The sequence below is a fragment of the Hippopotamus amphibius genome, chromosome 9 (genome assembly GCF_030028045.1).
Source record: "Hippopotamus amphibius kiboko isolate mHipAmp2 chromosome 9, mHipAmp2.hap2, whole genome shotgun sequence".
Taxonomy (NCBI): Eukaryota; Metazoa; Chordata; class Mammalia; order Artiodactyla; family Hippopotamidae; genus Hippopotamus; species Hippopotamus amphibius.
In genome coordinates this window covers 138,441,715-138,464,766 of record NC_080194.1, presented here as the reverse complement: position 1 = coordinate 138,464,766, position 23,052 = coordinate 138,441,715, and the positions used below count along the sequence as shown (strand labels likewise).

Sequence of the window (23,052 nt, the reverse complement as noted above, 5' to 3'; positions counted from 1 at the left end):
ATAATGCATTTCAAATGATGCATTTTACAACCATGTTCAGGGTTTTGCTGAAAAAACAGTAGCATATAGAGGACCTGAACTATGGCCCCCTTTCCCTGTTAGAATGGCCAGGAGACTGAAGGTTTGAGGATCACAATTACAGAAGCAAACCATAAACATGTATGAAAATGTCAAACGCAAGAACTTCCAAGTCTATGAATTCTAAAAGTAGGCAGTATGTATTCGTTTGGCCACCCACGTTTGTTATCAGTAAGAAGTTAGTAATCCCTTTAAAAAAAAAAAATTAAATGCTTCCCTTACAAGCCAGATACCGACTCTGCTGCTCTTCCCCAAGGCGCTTACAGGATATTCAACTCACAGGTCGTAGTGCTGGTTCCACTTTGGGTCCAACGTGTTCTTCACAGTGTCCGTTGAGTGGCATTGCCCAGATCCATCCACAACAATCTTTGCAAAAGGGTCGGGGAGCCCTAGGGGAGAGGGGACAGCCACACCGGATGAGGACAGATCTATCTACCCAGTCGCAAAAGTACAGCGAGCTTCAAGGTCCTCTAACTTGATAAAGAAGACTACCCTGGTATATTTTATTCTCAAGTGTAAGGTTAGCTTCGATCAGCAAAATAAATTATTTCCATTCAGCTTTCTAAGAAAGGCAAGCCAGAATGACATCCTCCTCAGATGTTTAGAGGCTAGAAATGAAAACTCTAAAAATAGGCTTAAGTTCAAATTTCCATTTCTGATGATCCCTCAGTGTGGCTAGTTACATGCAGGAAAAGATGTCTACAATTAATTATATTTATACTTTCTAAAAAACAATAATACTTAGAAATCTTGTTTACCGGTCTCCATCTATTTTATCTCTGGAAGCAGGTATTCACCAAGTTTTAATTAGGTAAGTTCCTAAATGCTGGAGTATGAATCAGACAGGTTATAAGATCAGAGAGGTGGCCAGGTGAGGGTTTTGGAGACAGACCTGGATGTGAGCCATCACTATGGAGCTTCTTACCTACTTGAATAAAGCCTGCAAACCTACGTTTCTTCACCTTTAAAGGGTGAATAAAACCCCTTAGGAGCGGAGCAGCAATCCTGTGAAGGTCAGAGAGAGTGTGGGAAATGTCATGCTGCAGGCGCCTACTTCACAGCAGGTGAACTTCTTAAGTTAAGAGGTGATTCCTTCCTTTAGAAGAGGATCCTCCATTTATCTCATTTATTTTTTCACAGTAAGGCTTTCAAGTGTGATTTACCAATCTGACTAACAATTTTACTCAAACCCAGACGTTTTATAGAAAAACGACTCCTCTGTATTTGAGCTGAGAATCCTTCACCCAGCAGAACGCAACATATTAATGGATGGAAATCCAGAGAAAACAGGGTGTGGCCAGGACAGGGAATGAGAGGGAGTTTTTCTCGCATGAGTTATAAATTCTGTGCCTTGGAGCTAAGGAGTCTCTATGTTGTAGTCAACTGGGAAATGAAGTTTGTCAAACCAGGGATTTGTATTCAGTAAAGGGCAGGACTTTTAGGAGTATACACCCAGTGTTTTGTTTGGTTTTTTTAAAGTTTTAAATTTCAGAAATATGTGAAGAACATTAATATTCTAAGAGAGCAAAAACAAGTGTTTACTTACTGAAGAAGTCTTTCTTTGCAAGGTTCTTGGCACATAACACTAAAAACAAACAAAAATGCTAGGGTTAGCATTTATGGACAAGATTTTCATCATAGTTAGTTGCTATGGACGGAACTGCAGCCCACCCAAAATTCAAAGGACAAAGCTCTAGCCCGCAATGTGACGTTATTTAAAGGTGGGGTCTTTGGGAAGTGCCTGGGGCTAGATGAGGTCGTGGGGTGGGGCTCTCACGATGGGATTGGTGCCCCTATGAGGAAGAGACAGGAGCTTGCTCTCATTCTGCTCTCATGGCAAGAAGGAAGCCAGGAAGGGGGCTCTCCCCAAGCACCAGATCTGCCGGCACCTTATCTTAGGCTTTTCCAGCCTCCAGAACTACAAGGAATAAATGTTTGTTGTTTAAGCTGCCAGTCCATGGAATTTTGTTACAGCAGCCCAAACTGACTGAGGCGCTAGCCTGTATTTGCAATGGGGGAAAAAAAAAAAAACCTCAACATTATCTTTGCCATAGATTATCTTTCAAATTTAGTGTTACATTAAACAAAAAACTGACCAGTAACAAAAAGTCTTTTCTCCTCCAACTGAGAATCAACTATAACAAATGCAAAATGGTTTAAACTGAAAATCTTACTTAAATACATACAGATGGATTTATCACTGTGCTCTTAAAACTCACAGGATCACATCAATACCAATTCAGATTAAGACCTATGGTGTTTATCGTCATAGCTACTGCTAACAACAAAAGAAAGCGTGCATTTTTGATATTCTGATAAATAGTACAATTTTGTAAATGTAAACGTTGGTATACTGGAGAATAGAAAGGGAGGACTGGCAGAAAATACAGGGCCATCATCAAGTGTTGTGGAAAAACAAACGACAAAATGAGTGTTAAGAATTTAGCACAATGTTGGCATACAGAAAGAATGCAATAAATGCCATTGTTGTCAGTATTTTATTAATGAGGTGGGGTCAATTACTGGTAAGAAATTTTGTCACCAGGTCTGTTACATGATTAAAGCCACTATATCACTAACATCTCTTACACGTATGCAAACTTCACAAGTTTTGCTAATCTTTAAGAATACAGTGCTTTATTATGATTTTACAAAAATATATTCATAGTATATATTGTTCTGCAAACTTTTCACTTAGCATATTTTTTATATAACAACTTTTATCAAGATATAATTCATACACTATACAATTCACCCACCTGAAGTGTATAACTCATTGGTTTGTAATATACTCGCTGGGTTGTACAGCCCTCAGCACAATTTAGAACATCTCATCATCCCCCTCAAAAAGAAACCTTGTACCCACTAGCAACCACTCTTTATTTAACCTCAAACCCCACCAGTCCTGGCAACACTAATCTACTCCATGTCTCTGGATTTGCCTATTCTGGACACCTCATGTAAATGGAATCACAGAATATGTGATATTTTGTGACTGGCTTCTTTCACTCAGCACGTGCTTAAAGTTCGTCCACATTGTAGCACGAATCAGTACTTCAGTCTTTTTCGTGACTGAGTCATGATTCTATCGTACGGACACACCACATTCTCCTTATCCGCTTCTCAGCTGATGGGCCTTTGGCTTGTTTCTACTTTCTGGCTCCTGTGAATGACGCTGTCCAGGTTGTTGTATGGACATATACTTTATTTCTCTCGTACGCCTATGAGTGAAGTTGCTGAGTTACGTTTAACATTTTTAGGAACTGGCAGACTGTTTCCCACAGCATCTGCACCATTTTAAATTCCCACCAGCAGTGTATGAGGGTTCCAGTTTCTCCCCAACCTCACTAACACTTGTCATTGTCAGTCTCTGTGGTTTTATATCTCTGTGGTTCTAATTTTCATTTCTCTGATGACTAATGACATTGAGCATCCTTTTGTATGCTTCATTAGCTATTAATAGATCTTTCTTGGAAAATTTTCTATTTAGATCTTTTTTTTTTGCCCATTTTAAAATTGGGCTATTTGTCTTTTTGAGCTGTGAAAATTCTCTGTATATTCTAAATACCCTTATCTATAGATATCAGTATGCAGCTGCCCCTCCCCCCACGGCCCCCATATCTGCAGATTCCGCATCCACGCTCAACCAACCATGAAATGAAAATATATATATATTTTTAATTCCAGAAAATCCCAAAAAAAGCAAAACTTGAATTTGCTGTACCCCAAGCAACTATTTACAGTATTTACATTGTTTTAGGTATGATAAGTAATCTAGCGATGATTTAAAGAATACGGGAGGATGCGCGTAGATGACATGCAAACACTACACCATTTTATACAAGGCACTGGAACATCCATGGGTTTCAGTATCCATGGCGGGGGGTTGGGGGGGGGGCAGTTCTGGAACCGATCCCCAGCAGATACCAAGAGACAACTGTATATAAATATCTACATGTCTATAGATAAAATATCCATATCAGATATATGATTTGCAAGTACTCTCCTACTCTTCGGGCTGGCTTTAAACTTTCTTTGAAACACTGAAGTTTTAAATTTTGATCAAGTCCAATCTATCTATTTTCTTTGGTTGCCTGTGCTTTTGGTGTCTTGTCTCATAAGACTGTGCCTAACCAAAAGTCTCAAAGATTTACTCCTATATTTTCTTCTAAGGGTTTTCTACTTCTAGCTTTGTTACACTTTTAGCTCTTAAATAGACATTTAGGTCTATGATCTATTTTGAGTTCATTTTTGTGTCTGATGTGAAGAAGGGGTCCAACTTCATTCCTCTGCAAGTGGATATCCAGTTGCACCAGCACCATTTGTTAAAAAGCCTATTCTTTCCCCACCGAATTATCTTGACACCCTTGTTGAAAATCAATTCACTGTAAATGTGAGAGCTTATCTGTGGTCACTCAATTCTATTCCATTGATCTACAAGTCTCTCCTCATGCCATGACCACACTGTCTCAATTACTGACTGTCTTAGTCCACTCAGTCTGCTGTAACAAAATACTATTGGATGGGGTAGCTTATAAGCAACAAACATTTACTTCGCACTGTTCTGGAGGCTGGAAGTCCGAGATCGGGGTACCTGCATGGTTGGGTGAGGCTTCCCTCCAGCTTGCAGACTACCGTATTTATACAGAGCAGAAGGGGCTAGGAGCCTCTGGAGTCTCTGTTATATGACACTAAGCCCCCTCATTAGGACTCTACCCTAATGACTTAAGTACCTGCCCCAAAGGCCCCACCTACTAATAGTATCACTTTTGGGGGTTAGTTTCAACATATGAACCTGAGGGGGACACAAACATTCAGATCATAGTAATTACCATAGCTTTGTGGTGAGTTTTGAAACTGGGAGGCATGACTGCTCCAACTTTGTTCTTTTTCAAGATTGTTTGGGCTCTTCTGGACCTGTTCAACTGTCATATGAATCTTAGGATCAGCTTGTCAATTTCTACAAAAAAGCCAGCCTGGGTTTTGATAGGGATTTCACGGAAGCTGTAGGTGAATTGAGGGAGTATTGTCATCTTAACAAGATTAAATCTTCAAATCCATGAACAGGAGATGTTCTTCCACTTATTTTTGTCTTCTTTAACTGTTTAGTAATTTTCAGAGTATACATTTTATAATATTCTTTTATTAAATCTATTCCTAAAGATTTTATTCTTTTTGATGCTATTACAAATGCAATTATTTTCTTAATTTCATTTTCAGATTGTTCATTTCTAGTGTACAGAAATACAATTGATTTTTGAATATTCAACTTGTCTCTTTTAACTTTGTTGAACTCATTTATTATCTCTAATACTTTTGAATTTTCATATATAAGATTACAACCTCTGCAAATAAAGATAATTTTACTTCTTCCTTCAAAATCTGGATACCTTTTCTTTCTTTTCCTTGTCTAACTGCCCAGTACCTCCAATACAATATTGAATAGAAGGGGTGGACATCCTTGTCTTGTTCCTGGTCTTCGGGGGAAAACATTGTTTTTCAACCATTGAGTATGACGGCAGCTGTCGGTTTTTCATAGATGCCCTTTATTAGGTTGGGGAAATTTCCTTCTGTTGCTAGTGTGTTGAGTGTTTTTATCATGAAAAGGCGTTAGCTTTTGTCAAATGCTTTTCCTGCATCTATTGAGATGATCATTTGGTGTTCAGCCTTTACCTACTGATATGATGTAGTTGACAACTGATTTTCAATGTTAAACCAACCTAGCATTCTGAGATAAATCCCATCTGGTTCTGGTGCATAACTGATCCTTTTAACGTGCTGCTGTAAGCCATCCAAGCCTGGGCTTTTCTTTGTAGAAAGTGTTTTCAATTACTAATCCAAAATTTCTTTACTCTTTATAAGTCTATTCAGATTTTCCATTTCTTCCCAAATCAGCTTTGTGAGGATTGTGTCTTTCTAGAAACTTGTCAATTTCACCTAAGTTATCAATTTATTGGCATACAATTGTTTACAGTATCTCCTGATAATCCTTTTTATTTCTGTATAGTCAGTATTAATATTTCCTCCTCAGTGTAAACTTAATACCATTCCTTTCCAATGGAAACACACACATACACACACACACACACTCTTCAGTCTTTTTGTGGCTAGATCATAATTTATTACAGCTCCTGTTAGTGTTTTATTTCTTGTTTCTCTAACTACTAAGGTAATATGTACTTATAAAAAAATGAAAACTCACAAATGTGTAAACAGAAAATGCATGCCTCTAAAACCTCATCATTACTCTCTGTTTAGCATTTTCCTGGCTAGTCTCACATGCTTATTTTTTCCCATTTAACTTCAGAATCATTTTGGGCAAGTTTTAAAAGAAATACTTCATAAATAAATTTGAGGGGAATTTACCTCTTTACAATATTAAGTATTCCCATTCTCGAATGTAGCATATTTATCCATTTATTAAATTCTTCTTTAATGCCTTTAAGTGACATTTTCATGTATTTCATAAATATTTTCCACATTTCTAATTGGGTTTACTCTTAAGTGTTCTGGTTTTTGTTACTATTGTGTATGGGAGAGTTCCTTTCACTGCATTTTCTTTTCCTTTTTATAAAACGTCAAGATAACTGTTTTTTTTTTCATTGCACTTTCTAATTGTTATTTGGTTATAGGAAAGCGATTAATATTCTTAGATAATTCTAAATCTGCCATCTTTTTCAACTCTCCTCAAATGGGCCTGTGATGTTCTGTTTTCTTCCACTTCCCTTTGCTTCTCCACAGTTTCCAAAACTTAAGTTGCAATCTTCCCAGTCTGCCTAAAGACCTGGTCCTCTCCCAGGGCTCATGACATCAGCTCATCAGCAACGCCCATCGACTGCACAGGCCAGAAGTCTGTGTGCCATGCTTTGACTTCCCAGCCTCTCCGATGCACTGACTTCTCACCACCTCCACCCTGGTTCAAGCTCCCAACAACATCCATCACAAAGTCATCGCTTCAAAACTTAAATCTCATGTCGCTTTCCTTTTTAAAAACTCCACAGTGGCTTTCCTTTGCAAAACTCCAGACCCGTCAGGCTCTGACCTCAACCTCCCTCACCTCCAGACTCAGATATTATCCAACCAGCTCTGGGCCCTTGTTTTTCCAAGGTGCTAATGCTGGATTGCTTCTGACTGGAAGAATTCTGGTAATATCTCAAAAAGATTAATCTTTGTTCATATGTACAAGACTAGCAATGTCTTAAGTCTCATTCCAGTGGAATTTGGTTATATCAAAAAGTAGAGAGGGTTTCAATAGTCAGCACAAAAGAGAATTTTGCCTCGATTTTGTGCAAAGATCATTTAGGCATTTAGGGTTATGCTGAATCTAGTCTATTAGTTCATGGCATATGATTTCTCCTAGTAGAAAAACTTTGTGATCTTGAGATAGAGTTCTCTTTGTCCCCGCTACGAGGTACAATAATAAAAGATAATTTATTACACAGCATAAAATCCCACTCTTTCTAGATCTACCAATCATTTTTAAACAAATATGTTATGCACCAACTATGAGTGAGATTCTGGGGATACAACAGTGAACAAAAGAGACGTTTACTCTTAGAGAAAACGAAGCTTATTTTTTCAGAGTGTACTACCACATGGTTTCTTCAACTCCAACCCTCAAGTGCCCCTCTACTTTGGACAAATCATGTCTAAATCCTGTAATTTCCTGATCACATACAATAGTTTCTTAATTTGGGGGGATAAAGAAAGAACAAAGTACATAATGTTCACTTAGCTTCTGAAAACACATGGGAAGGAAGTGTTTTGCTAACATTCAATTAGTCAGTCAGGCTTCTTTACCAGGTCCCTGACAGAAGCATAGGGTCCCCCAAATACTATTGTGGTTTCACCCACTCCCAGGGTAACCTACAGCAACACAAATTTAGTACTTTATTACATCAACTAAGAAATTTTCAGGGAGAGGGATAAATTAGGAGGTTGGGTTAACAAATACACACGACTATATATAAAATAGATAACCAGCAAGGGCCTACTGTAGAGCACAGGGAACTCTGCTCAATATTGTGTAATAACTTATAAGAGAAAAGAATCTGAAAAAGAACATATATAATGTACATATATATAACTAGGTATATAACTGAATCACTGTGCTGTAATCTGAAACTAACATGACATAAATTAACTATACTTCAATAAATAAATAAAATTACATATGTTTTCTAATTTGTGTCAATATTTCCACTGTTTTTCAATTCTCCAAGGCTAGAAACTTTGGCTGTAATTTTCAGTCCTCCCTCCTCTTATATTTATGTGTCATCAAGTCCTATCTTTTCTTTCTTCTAAAGTCTCTTGAACGTGTCCTTTCTGCCACCTGTGTACCCACTCTCCTATTCTTGGCTCCACCCACTCACAACTTAATCTAAAAGCAACAGCTCCCCCTCCCAGGTCAGGCTGGCCGAGTTCACACTACATTTAAGCCACCGGATCAGTCTGTTGAAACGCCATTTTCATGTTGCGAGGCTCAAAAAACTCCAATGGCTCTGCATTGTAGTCTGCAGTCAATCTAAACTTCTCCCTGGGCTTTAAAGGGCCCCGTCCCCTCGCATCACTCACATCTCCCACTGTCCTTCACTGCCCCCTCCTGCGGGCCCCAGCTGTTCCCACCCCCAGGTGACCACTCTCGTCCATGGATGCACCTGCCAACCCCTCTCTTTTCGCTGTGCTTGGTCCAGGCAAAGCCCACTTCCTCAGTGACGCCTCATTCAGGCCAGTGTTTCCCAAGCACCACTCTGTGATACCATTTTCACTAGTGCCAAAATAAAAAAGATAAGGACGCTATAGCGGAGGCTGTCATAAAACTGAACTAATTTATTTTAAATGCCCACCCTTTGTTCTAGTGTAATGTCTTCTCTCTTTTTTTCATGTTAAAATAGCCTCTCCTTAATGAAATGAGGTAACAAAACATGGTGATAGTTTCAACAATGACTTGGAGAGACCAAAAGTTGGCAATTTTAGGTTGGTAGCCACATGCACATAAATGTTTTGACTGACCTGAGAATCCCTTCTCTAACCACCAGCAACCTCTTCCCTCCTTTTACTCCCATTTACTTGACTAGCCCCAGGGCTGAGCACTCAAGGTCCCTTCATTCAGGTGGCTTCGTGCCCCCAGCTCAGTTCCTCTGAGGAAGGAACCCCGACCCCGTCTTCCCCCCCTTTAGACACGGGCTTCCCGTGGTGCTGCCACACAACAGGCCTGCAACCCTACGATGAACAAGACACAAAAAGCCAAAGAGAGAATGTGATAAAAACACAGAAAACTAAGGTATCTCCATAATTTTAAACATCTAAGTAAAGTTTTCATTCATTGGGAAATATAATTTCCCACCTAGAGTAGCTGCCAACACATATGTGCCCTTAATGTACGTTATTATCTGTCTACCTCAACTAACTTAAGTCTAAACCTCACTTTCTTTTTAACCGGCTTGGGGAAAAGTCCTTTAAGCTGCAAAAAGGGGTAAAAACAGAATCCTGTCCAAAGGCGAAGAGGAAGGATTCCTGATCAGTGTGTTTCGCTAACATGCCGTGTTCTGGGCCAGAGCCACTCATCTGTCAATTCTCATACAAGTTTAGGAAATCCTCAAATTTGCATTAAGGGGGTGGGGATCACACTTCAGCTCCATCAACAGACTCAAAAGCCAAAATCTTCAATCCATACAGAACTGAATTCTGTTCCATTATTTGCTTAATGAAATGAACAACTCTTACCAATCCTTCTCAGTAAGTTTAGACACACACACAACACAGACACGCTTCCACTCTTCAGGTACCATTAGATGATAAAATGATTTCCTAAACAACAAGGTCTAGTGTATAGCACAGGGTTAGGGTTCAGTATCTGTGATAAACCATAATGGAAAAGAATATGGAAAAGAATGTGTGTGTGTGTGTGTAACTGAGCCACTTTGCCATACAGTAGAAATTAACACAACACTGTAAATCAACGATACTTCAATCAAGTATAAATAAATTTTTTAAAAAACATATGATTTCTTCTCCGCAGGGAAAATGGTTTAAGTTAACAAAACACATTTTAGCAACCAAAAGCTGTCCCTGTTGGCTTTGGAGATGAGGGTGACTCTTGTAAACGGACAATCCTTAGATTGGTTTTCCAAACGTTTTATATAGCTTCATCTTCTATACATGTATTCAATTTAAAAATAAGTGACAAAATTATGTGAATTATTTGAGCTCAGAAGTGTGGCAGAGTTCAGCCCACACTCCCAAACCCTGCGGAGGGCGGGGGGTGTGAGACAGGGCTGCTGTGGCAGAGACTCTGCCTCCCCTCATAGGGCAGAGCTCAGCTGCGAGGACCAGGGGATGTGCTCGCTCCTCTGCTGGAGTCCCTGGGTCTTCTACACATATTATTCTCTACCTGACCTTACAGGATGGGGCGAGTGGACATGAAGGGAAGCTGTCACTTTTTCCACTTTCATAAGCCTCAGAAAGATTCAGCAGCCGGCCCTACTCCACCCCCCCCAACCCCTACATTCCACTATCGCAGCAGCAGTAGCACGTTATCAGAGCTAGAAGTTAAATCCTCTGTTATTCGTATGTTTCTTCACATCCGTCTCTCCCCCACAAACATGTGCACTGAAACAAAGATGTGTCTTTTGTATTCACTGCTGGGTCCAGAGCTTGGTATGATGCCTGGCACAAAAAGGTTAACTTTTTCAATATTTGCTGAATAAACATTAGGTTTATTAGGTAATAACCTTTTCCCCCCCTTTCCTTAATTGTCTAACTACTAACTAGGACATAAGCACTAAGAAGGATGAAACTATTCTTTTGAATCACTGCATTCTTAGCATGGAGCATGGGACCTGGCATAAATTAAATGCTCAATAAATGTTTGTTGAAATAAATGAGAAAGTGCATGCATGAATGAATGTGATGGTTTTGCTGGAGCCTCCACTGTGGAGTCCAGGGCCTGGCAGCTCCGCTCACACAACGGCCACCCAACAGATCGCGTTCTTCAGAAAGAGTTTATGCTATTTCTTGAGGTATCATTAGTGACATTTGGGTGGCACTAAGGATAAAAATGTCCCCCAGCAGTCCCAAGCCAAAGGTTATATGACAGTGAGGGAGAAATACAGTACATGTTAAAAACAAAAAAATCAAGTAATCAAGTCCAGAGGGCATTTGGAACTTTTTATTTGCACAAAGCCATCATTAGTGAACAAAGTCATTTTTACATCTTAAGGGATGATTTCCAAGGATTGATGAGGCCATTACATTCCAAGAAAATCTATAACTGAGGAACATTTTTTTAATTTTTAAAAATTTAAATTTAAGAAAAAATTAAATTTTAATCTTAAAATATTGCTTTTCCTGACATCCTGGACTTGCCCCACCGAATCAACAGAAGGATGACTTCCTCCTGGGTGAGGAAGACAGGCCTCCCAGGAAGCAATTTCTAAAGCTACTGTTGGCTTTTGTTTGATTTTTTTTTCCCCCCAAGTATTACAGGCTAGGCACCTTTGCCTTGGAAGATAAGAAAAATAGCTCATTTAAGGTCTCTGTCATTTTGAATAATTTCTATCTCCAGTTCCTGTTTCTGTCTTAAATAAACCAAATGGGATGTTCTTCAACCATACTGGAGTGGGACAAAGACATCAAGAAGAATCAAGGAATTTTCTAGGTAGAAGCATATTCCCCTAAGAACATAGGAAAATCCAGGTTTTCATTAGAGAAAGTTTTACCTAAAAAATTAGTTATATTCCAAAATTAATCAATTCCCTGATCAGTTAATTATCAATGTTATCTCCCTAAATATGTTTCTTTTTCAAGTGTCCTTATTCAAAAGCCATACGTGATGACTAACTCCAAAACTTAAATGATCATTAACTCCAAAACTTTAAAAAAAATTAAAAATAAAACTCCAAAACTTCAGCCCCCATGTCTGGTATCTCATCTCCTGAAAAGCTTGTGGTGATTTTACAACCAGGAACCAAGGAGCAGCTTGCAACTTGAGCTTCCAAAACCACCCTGGAAAGCAGACTGTCTCCCAGGCAACCATCTGACTCATACAGCTGCCAAAAACACGCAGATGAAATCTATCAATGGAGTCACAGTGGGAGGTTTGGAAACTTCCTCATTGTTTTGTGAAACTTTCAAAATACAATCTAATTCCCTTTCATGGACCTAATAGCAGCAGCTACAATGTATCAGATGCTTACAAGACACTGCACTAAGTGTCTGACAAGCATGAGGGCGCGTTTTTCAACACCACAATTCCAGGAGATAGCTACTATTATATTCATTTTCCTGATGAGAAAACTGGGGCTTTACAAGGTCACATAACTTGACCAACGAAAGTCCCAGAGTAAAAGCTGCTGCTTCTGCGCAGTGCACCCATCTACGTGTAACAAGCATCTGCTGAAGACCCACCACTGCTCAAGCCCTGTTCCAAGCTCTGAGGAGTCCACGAAGAACAAAACAAAACAAAACAAATAGGTGCTTGTCCTGGGGTACTTCCCATGCCCGAGGGTTTAACTTTTAAGGAAAGTAAACTAAGATCATCCTTTTTTTTTTTTTTTTACCCCCTTTTAAACAAGTGCTTAAAATTGACTCCTCAAGCTTGAACTATCTTCCTAAGGATACACAATGTAAAATAAAACTCAACTTTGTCAGGAAGGAAATGAATTTTAGCCCCAAAAAGCTTGTCATTCAGTGAACTGTATTTGATTGTCACCCTAGAAGGAAAGGGAAAGAACTCCATGAACAGGAGATAATCCAGGGTTAACAGGCAGGAGATCCTCGCATGCCCCCACACACCCTCACCCGCCTGCCTCCTAAAGAGCTGCTGATATAAATGAAGCTGTGCCCGTCTAGCTCATTTTAAACAAAGTGATAACTGCTGAGGGTAAGGGGGAAATGCACGGATTTCGTGGGAAGAAAGCTAGAATTAAGCAAACTCATCTACAATCTAACAATCAGTGAAGACCTAAAACAAATAGGCATGGAAAAGGTAATAATTAATAATAGCCAGAGAAGAATAAAGATGCAGATGTAGAGAACGGACTTGAGGACACCGGGTGGGGGGGCGAAGGGAAAGCTGGGAGGAAGTGAGAGAGTAGCACTGACATATATACACTACCAAATGTAAAATAGATAGCTAGTGGGAAGCTGCTGCATGACACAGGGAGATCAGCTTGATGATGGGTGATGATTTAGAGGGGTGGGATGGGGGGGTGGGAGGGAGTCACAGGAGGGGGGGATATGGGGATATATGTACAAATACAGCTGATTCACTTTGTTGTACAGCGAAAACTGGCACAACAGTGTAAAGCAATTATACTCCAATGAAGAGCTTTAAAAAGTAATAATAATAGCCAGAGAAAGTTCTGTCTACATTTTCCTCCAGTTACTGAGCTGACAAATGAGGCTTTATTAATTTGATGCAGAGAAAGGTCAACAGAAAACCCAAAGAGGAGAACAAAGTTTAGCACTGAAAGTAACACATGCAAATATCCCCAACACCTGGCTATGAAAAACCCATAATACACAATCTCCTCAAAGTCCCTCATCATTTCTTTCCTATTTATCATTTGATAGTGCTAGTTTCTATAGCACTGAAGTATTTAAAGGTATCATTTGGCATGATTTTACCATAAAATCTTCTATAATTACAAAGCTAATCATTATTCACATCACAGCATAAGTCAGGGTAAAATTATTATGCTCAATTTAGTCAAGAAAAATAGAAGAGCAAGAGATTGAACAACTTGCTCAAGATGACCTTGAAAAGTTAGTGATGGAGACGGGAACTTGATTCATCCATGAATAAAACCCAGGTAGCTCACTGAATTAGGCTCCTTCATTAAGACAACTGAGTGTTAAGACTGAAACAATGTCACATTAAAAAATTTAAGTTTACGTGGCCAACATCAGATTATGAATCCGATGTTTTAAATCCGATCATTTAAATTAAAAAAAAGAATGACGCATAACAGCAGTGCCACCCGCAGGTATGTAATTAACAGAAATACACATATACATATGTTCATCACATAGTACAATGATTACAGCTGCAGTTAGTAAAAGCCAAAGACAGAGCCACTGAGATGCCCGTCAACAGAACAATGAATAAAGAAGCTGTGGCAGTTTCTATTCACAAAACAGCATATTATACAGCAGCAAGAAAAAACAAACTATACACAAAACTATGAATGTCTCACAAACATGATATTCAATGAAAAACACAAAACATATTGTATGATGTCATTTATATAAAGCACAAAACCAGACTAATACATACTATTGAAGTCAAGTGTGATTATCCTTTAGCAGGATAACTAATGACTAGAAGGAATCATGAATAACATATGTGCGGAACTAGCCAGGCTCTGCTGCTTCATCGAGGTACTGATTACACACGTGTGTTCAGTATGTGAGAATTCAGTGAGCTTTACACTTAAATATTTCTAAATCAACCATAAAGATCAACAGAACAGAATAGAAAGCCCAAATATAAACCCATAAGTATGAGATCAACTGATATTCATCAAAGGTGCCAAGATAATTCAATGAGGAAAAAGCAAAAAAACAGTCTTTTCCAGCCTGGAAAACGGGCCATCCAGCTGAAGTAAATGGGATACCCTAGCGGGGAGGGGAGGGATAAATAAACCTTAGCCCTTACCGTACATCACACACAAAAACTGACTTGAAATGGAGCACAGACTTAAACATAAACACGAGGTGCCATTAAGAAAATGCAAAAGCAAGAGAAAAAAATTCTCCCAGTCAGGAGAAAATCTTCACAAGGCATGTATCTGGCAAAAGATTTGTATGCAGAATATATAAAGAACTCTTACAAAACAATAATCTTAAGAAAAACAAAAACAACCCAAGTTAAAAACAGGCAAAAAACCTTAGGCACTTCATCAAAGATTGAGTGGCCGATAAACACATGAAAACATGCTCGACGTCACTAACCATCAGTGAAATGCAAATGAAGACCACAATAAGGTACCACCACACGCATACTAGAATCACTAAAATCATAGTCTGACAATACTATGTGACTAAGGCACAACTTTAAAATGACGGCTAAAATGAACATTTTTTTCAGTAACGTATAAATTGTCAAAATTGGTCCCTCCAAAGAGTGAAACCCTGACCAATAAACCATAGAAATTGAAATGGTAATTGAAAATCTACCCACAAAAACAAGGCATCAAGCCCAGATAGTTTCAGTGGAGAATTCTATCAAGATTTCAAGGTATAGATAATTCCCACCTAATAAACACTATTCCCACCTTATAAAAAAACAAACAAACAACAACAACAACAACAACAACAACAAAAAGGGGAAGCCGCTCCAACTGAGTATATGCGGCTCACACCAAAACCAGAAACCACAGGAAAAGGAAAAAAAAAAAAGTCTAGGCTCTGGTAGACACCCCTGGTGCTCCGAGAATCTAGTCCTCTCCTTCCTGGCAATTGTTACACCACACTTCGCAACTCCCTTACGTTGGCTGGGACCACATGATTGTAGTACTTCTAGCAGAAGTGGTGTGTGTCACTTCTGGGTCAAAGTCTAGAATAACTGACAAGAGATCTCCATGCCTCCATGAAGCCTGAAGCCACCATATGAGATGGTATAATGGTAGAACCTCTATCAGCCTTGGTATCTGAATGACTGCGTGGAAAAGAGCCCCCACTGACGCACAATGAACACGTGCAAGAATTCAATAACGGCTACCTGAGGAATGGGGGAGGGGGGTGTGATAAGGGGCGGGTGCGGGAGAACACCAGGGTTGAAACTGGTGAGCGGGAGGCCTTTGGCCTAACATTTTTGTTCTTTCATAAGGAGTGTGTTTATGTATTGTTTCTTAATTAAAAAAAAAAATCTCATAGGTCCAAGAAAAAAAAAAAGATAAAGAAAGAAATGGACAGAGGAGTGGGAAGAAGGAAAACTTAAAAGGGAAGGAAAAGTTGAGGGGGAAAGGGAAGAAATTTAAAATTTAACAGGAGAAGAATCTCAGTATTTGTAGAATCTTCGATTGGAAGAGCTCTTGAGAACACCCTTTTAAACAGATAAGAGACTATCTAAACTATTTATTGGTGCATTTTTTTCTGCTTATCTTCTTTTTAAACCAGGGGAAAAAATAAACATGGTAAGATCTGTTTTTCAAAACAGTTTCTAGGTTTAATTCTGAAGGAAGCCATGTCCCTAATATGAACAGATACATCTAGAGGGAGATTTAATAATGATTAACTGTAAAACTAACAGTAACAATTGCTAATATTTATTTAGCTTATTCTGTGCCAAACACTATTAACAGCACTTTACAGATTATATCTTATTTAGTACTCAAAACAGATAAGGAAACCAAGCTTGGGTGAGATTAAATTACTTGCCTAAGACCCGAGAGCCTCTAAGTTTCCTCCTTCCTAGAGTCTGTCTTGACTCCAGAGCCCAAGCTCTCTACTGCATGTACTCTGATACAGTATGTTTCAAAAAGGTATAATTATGGTGACAAGTTGACACACAACATAAGGAAGCCAGAATACTCTAGAGAAACATATGTATTTTTAAAAGCAAACAAATATGACTTAAAAAAATAAAAAGGGAACTAACTCTGCTAGATCCTACTTCTAACTAGAGAATAAAAAAAATAATTGTAAAGCAGTGGTATCTCATTAAGGATACATTTTAAAATATAACAACTTGCTAAGTGGTAATTTACAAACCATAAAGCTCATGCTTTTAAAGTACGAATTCAGTGATTTTTAGTATATTCAGAGTTGTACCACCATCACTACCATTTAACTTCACAACATTTTCATAATGCCCCAAAGATGCCTTGTACTCAATAGCAGTCACCCCTCATTTCCCCCTTCCCAAGCCCTTGGCAACTATTAATCTATTTTCTGTCTTTACGCCTTTGCCCACCCTGGACATTACATATACAAGGTCATACAATATATGACCTTTTATGACTGGTTTCTTTCATTTAGCATGATGATTTCAAGGTTCATTCATGCTGTAGCAAGTATCAGTACTTCATTCCTTTGTTACATAATACTCAGTTATATGGATATATCATATTTCATTTATCCACTCATCAGAAAATAGACATTTCAGTTGTTACCACATTTGGGCTACTGTGAATGATGCATGAGCATTCATGTAACAAGGTTTTATGTGGACATATGTTCTCAATTCTCCTGGGTATCCACCTAGGTGTAGAATTACTGGTCATATGGTAACTCCATGTTTAACATTTAGAGGAACTGCCCAGTTGTCTTCCAAAGTGGGTGCCCAATTTTACATTCCCACCAGCAATGTATATAGGGTCCAATTTCTCTGCATCCTTGCCAGCAATTATTTTTAGCTGTCCCAGCACCATTCATTGCAAAGACCTTTCTTTCCCCATCTAGTTGTCTTGACATCACTGTTGAAAATCAATTGAATGTAAATGTGAAGGTTTATTCTGGACTCTCAATTCTATTCCATTGATCTATATATATCTATCCTTACTGTAACACTCCGTAATAATTACCATAAGTTTTGAAATCAGGAAGTGTGAGTCTCCAATTTTGTTCTTGTTTTTTCAAGACTGTTTTCATTATTCTATATTCCTTGCAATTCCATATGAATTTTAAGATCAAATTCTGTAAATTCCCCCAAACAAAGCCTCCTGGGATTTTGATAGGTTCTAAGCTACATCCACAGGTGAGTCCGCGGACTTAACATTAAGCCTTGCATATCATAAACATGGATGTCTTTCCATTTATTTAGCTCTTCAATTTCTTTCAACAACGTTTTGTAGTTTTCAGTGTATAAGTCTGGCCCCTCTATTGTTGAATTTATTCCTAAATATTTTACTATTTTTGATGCTATTTTAAAAGGAATTTTTTAAAAATTTTCTTTTTCAGTAGGTTAGTGGTTGCAAAAAGGGGGTTGAAATGAAGAGATTTGGGGGTGACAGCTAGGAGGTACAGGGTTTCTTTTGGGGGTGATAAAAAGTTCTACAATTGATTGTGGTGGTAGTTACACAACTCTGTGAATGTACTAAAAACCACTGAATGATACACTAAAATGGGTGGATTTTATGATATGTGAATTCTATCTCAATAAAGACGTTACTAAAGAGAGAGAGCGTGCGCATGCAGGTGCACACAAGACACACACACACACACACACAGAACCCTATTAAGTAGATTAACTCCTTGCATTTTGCACTTTTTCACTTATCTCAATAGGAAAGAAGTTCCATTCCCCCAGGCCAATGCCAAAAAGACACTGTATAGGACTGATGATATACTCGGAAATATTAACTCCCATTAAATTGGTCTGAAATAAAACTTGATTGCCATAATATTAAATTAGGGAAAGAAAAGAAAAAAGCACCTCTGTTTACTTTTATAATGTTGATCAAGTACATTTTAGATCAAGAAATAATCTGCCTATTAAACAAACCAACTAAAGACTGCTACAATGATTTCAAAATTATTGGAATAGTCTCAACTGGAATCCCTGCTTCCTACATTGATTCAAACTCAAAATTATTCTTAAAGCATTATCAAAATCCTTTTTGATAATATCTCAAGGGTCTCCACTCCCTACAGACTGCTTTCTTTGGTATTCAAAACACAAAATAAAATTTCTCTTGATCTACTTTACCAACTTTATCACCCAAGTATGTTTTACTTAACTGTTCCCAGACCACTACACAGTAATTTTTACCTCTGGGCCTTTCTTCCTGTTGCATGCTGTCCTCTTTCTGTGACATCTAAGCACTATTTTTTTTTTTTTTTTGAGCTACAATGTGGGTTCAATAACAGTGCATGATTTACAATAGCCAAGACATGAAAGCAACCTGAATGTCCATCGACAAATGAATGGATAAAGAAGATGTGGCGCACGTGTGTGTATACGTATACACACACACACACACACACACACACACACACACACACACACAATGGAATACTACTCAGCCATAAAAAAATAATGAAAGTCATTTGCAGCAATATGGGTGGACCTAGAGATTAACACACTAAGTGAAGTAAGTCAAAGACAAATATCATATATCACTTATTTGTAGAATCTTAAAAAGTGATACAAATGAACTTTTTTTTACAAAACAGAAACAGACTCACAGACATAGAAAACAAACTTCTGGTTACCAAAGGGGAAAGTGGGGGGAGGGATAAATTTGGAATCTGGGATTAGCATACACACTACTATATATAAAATACATAAACAACAGGACCTATTGTATAGCACAGGGTACTATACAGTCAATACCTTGTAATAACCTATAATGGAAAAGAATCTGAATCACTTTGCTGTACACCTGAAACACTGTAAATCAACTATACTTCGATTAAAAAAATTAAAATTAAAAAAAGAAACCTAAAACAAAACAGAGTAGGTGTCCAGTCAATATTTGCTGAGAGCTCTACTTCTTATTTCAGCTAGACTCTGTCCTAAGCACTTCACCTATGCAACCTCCTGTAATCCCTCTACAAACCCCAGGCAGAAACTAAGGGTCTGAGAAGTAAATTACCCAAGGCTGCACCCACTGAACCACTGCCGCTCATAGAAATTCTACTCATTCTCTGGGTTACAGCTCAAATCTTATTTTTCCCCTGTTAGGCCAACAGTGATTTCTCCTTTCTCTGAACTTTAAAGGACTCCCTGACTTTGACACATATCTATACCACCTTGAATTGCATTTTTAAAGTAGACTTTATTTTTCAGAGCAGTTTTAGGTTCACAGCAAAAGTGAGTGGGAGGCAGATTTCCCGTATGCCTCCTGACCCAGCCTTCCCCTCCATCAACGTCCTTCAGCAGAGTGCCATCTTTGTTACAATCGATGAGCCCATACTGACACATCATCATCTCCCCAAGTCCATGGTTTACCTTTGGGTTCACTTAACAGTATTGTACATCCTATGGAGTTGGACATATCCACTCCTGTAGTATCACACAGAATAGTTTCACTACCCGAAAAATTGTTTTGCTTTTTTGTCCTTTCCTCCCCCCAACTCCTGGCAGTCGCTGATTTTTTAACTACCTCCATCGCTGTCTTTTTCAGACTATCACGTGGTTGGAATCATACAGTATGTAGCCTATTCAGACTGGTTTCTTTCACTTAGTAATATGCATTTAAGGTTCCTTCTTGTCTTTTCATGACTTGATAATTCATTTCCTTTTAGTACTGAACAATATCCCATTGTCTGGATGGACTATAGTTGCTTTCAAGCTTTGGCAATTATGAATAAAATTGTAATGAACATCTGTCAACAAAAGAATTAATCAATAGTCAATCTAAGAAAGAAATGGACAATTTTGTTAGAGCCAACCTGAGGATTATAACCTGAGGGACAGTCTTTCAGAAAGCTATGAGGACTGTTCTGCCTTTTAGCAGTCAAGGCACAGTTATGAAGTTTTTGAGACGAAGGGTTATACATCAGAGTAACACATTGACAGCTTCATAGCCCAACAAGGCCAGTAGTGGGTTACTGTGACCCCTTACAGGATTGAGAAAGGAATGTTATCTCCTAAAGAGTTACCTTGCTGGCGCCAGGAGGAAATTACTTTTTGTTTTGGCGAGTAGGCACTCCTGTGTCTCCTAAGGGGACCTAGTTAACATGTAACACAGGCACACAATGCTCACTAAAGGGGAGGGGGCAGTGGCTCAAACGGGCAGAGAGAGAATTTTATGTTTAAAATTTTTCGTGTCCTGCCTTAAAAGTAATTTTATTTCATCACATCTATGTGTAGGTTTTTGTTGTGTACAGAAGTTTTCAACTCCTTTGGTTAAACACCAAGGAGTACAACTCCTGGATCACGTAGCAATTTTATGTTTAGTGTTGCAAAAAGCTGCCAAACTATACTCTAAAGTGACTGTACCATTCTGCATTCCCACCAGCAATGAATGAGAGTTCCTAGTCCTCCACATCTTCGCCAGCATTTGATGTTGTCAGTGTTTTGGATTTTGGCCATTCTAATAGGTGTGCAGTGGTATCTCATCGTTGTTTTAATTTGCATTGCACTGATGACATATGTGGAGCATCTTTTCATATGCTTATTGGCCATCTGTATATCTTCTTTGCTGAGATGTCTGTTCAGGTCTTCTGCCTATTTCTTAATTGGGTGGGTTGTTTGTTTTCTTACTGTTGAGTTTTAAGTGTTCTATGTACACCTGAAACTAATGTTGTAAATCAACTATACCTCAATTTAAAAAAAAAAAGGAAAGGAAACAAAAAGAAAAAAATTATTATTTTGGATTAACAGTCCTTCATCAATCAGACATAGCCTTTGCAAATATTTTCTCCCTGTCTGTGGCCCTTGCACCGTTTTTGTATTTTTCACATTTTTATGTCTTACAAAATTAGGCTTACACATATCCAAGTTACTCTGAGTAGCTATACTGCTTTCCTTGGGAAGCAATATTATCTGATGTTTAAAGTAACTTTAATGAAAATTCTTATTATCCATAGAAGACAATGGGTGGCCTTTCTGTTTGGTGGCGGCCACCAGTAAGCCAGACGGGTGACTCAGAGTGCACTGGGAGCTATGGAGGAGAACACGGCTCAGGTACTGCTCGTGCATCCTAAGCCTCTCTGACCCCAACCTTGCATGCAACCTAGGTTTGAGACTAGTCCAAGTTACATCATTTATTGGATTCATGTCTACTGTGGTGGGTGCCAGTGCCCAGTTTCTAAGTGTGCGACCCACAGCACATCCAGTCATCGTGGTGCCACCCACCTGCAGTTTACATGAAGCCCGAGCCAGATACCATTAGCATCTTAAGAGTCCAGAACTCTTACTACACTGGTGGAAATTTCAAACCCAAATTCTTTGAAGTTATCCTCACTGAAGCAACCCATAAAGTCATCAGTAGAAACCAGGGGTAACGCCAAGCCAACCCGTAAACACAGGGAGACTCACGCCGTGGCATCTCCTGACTACAATGCTGTGGCTTTGGAAAGGACCGCAAGTTATGACACTAATGGTAGTTCTCACGCTGTTGCCTGAAAAGGTCCCAATACAGTCCAAATCCACAATCACCACTAACTGAAGCAAGCTCTGTAAAATTCAAGCCCAATAAATAAAAATTTTCACTTAAAATCAGTATGTTAAAATAATAGATGTCTGCACCTTATTTCATGAATGTATTGTCAAACTTATGAAAATTCAAATTTAATGGTGGTGCCAAGCCACTTCAGTGGGAAGACAGCAGTCTTTTCAACAAACGGTGCTAGGACAACTGAGCTAGCCACATGCAAAAGAATGAAGTTGGACCCCTACCTCACATCATATATAAAAGTTAGAAGAAATCATAGGACTGATTAAATAAATCTTCACATCTGGGACAAAGCAGTGGTTGCTTAGATGTAGCATCAAAATCACAAGCAACAAAAGAAGAAACAGGTAAGTTGGACTTCACTGAAATTAAAAACTTTTCTGCTTCAAAAGATACTATCAAGAAAGTGAAAAGACAAACTACAAAATGGGAGAAGATATATGTAAATCCAGAATTTATAAACTCTGGTAAGGGACTTGTATTCAGAACGTAAAAGAACTCCTACAAACCAACAATAAAAAGACAACCCAATTAAAATATAGGCAAAGGATCTGAACCAACATTTCTCTAAAGAAAATATACAAATGGCCAATAAGCCCATAAAAGATGTTCAACACCATTAACCATCAGAGAGATACATATAAAAGCTACAATGAGATACCACTTCACACCCACTAAGATGGCTAAAATAAAAAAAGATGGACAAATGCAAGGGTTGGCAAGGCTGCAGAAAAACTGAAACACTCATACACAGACGGTGGGAATGTAAAATGGTACAGTCACTTTGCAATACAGTTTGGAAGTTCCTCAAAATGTTAAGCATAGAGCTGCCATATGAACAAGCAATTCCATGATGAGGTATGCTCAAGAGACTTGAAAACATATGGCTGTACAGAATCTTGTACAC

General features: G+C 38.6%; 1 protein-coding gene across 5 annotated transcripts in view; it reads right to left on the bottom strand.

Moving 5' to 3' along the window:
* The window catches only part of SMURF1 (SMAD specific E3 ubiquitin protein ligase 1), a 104,011-nt gene that overhangs the window by 26,063 nt on the left and 54,896 nt on the right, over window positions 1–23,052 (bottom strand). For all 5 annotated transcript variants that reach the window (XM_057750037.1, XM_057750038.1, XM_057750040.1 and 2 more), the window contains exons 2-3: window positions 1,625–1,663; window positions 359–467 (exon numbers count right to left, since the gene is read on the bottom strand). In XM_057750037.1, coding sequence (XP_057606020.1) covers window positions 359–467; window positions 1,625–1,663 — 148 coding nt within the window. The remainder of the gene's footprint in view (window positions 1–358; window positions 468–1,624; window positions 1,664–23,052) is intronic.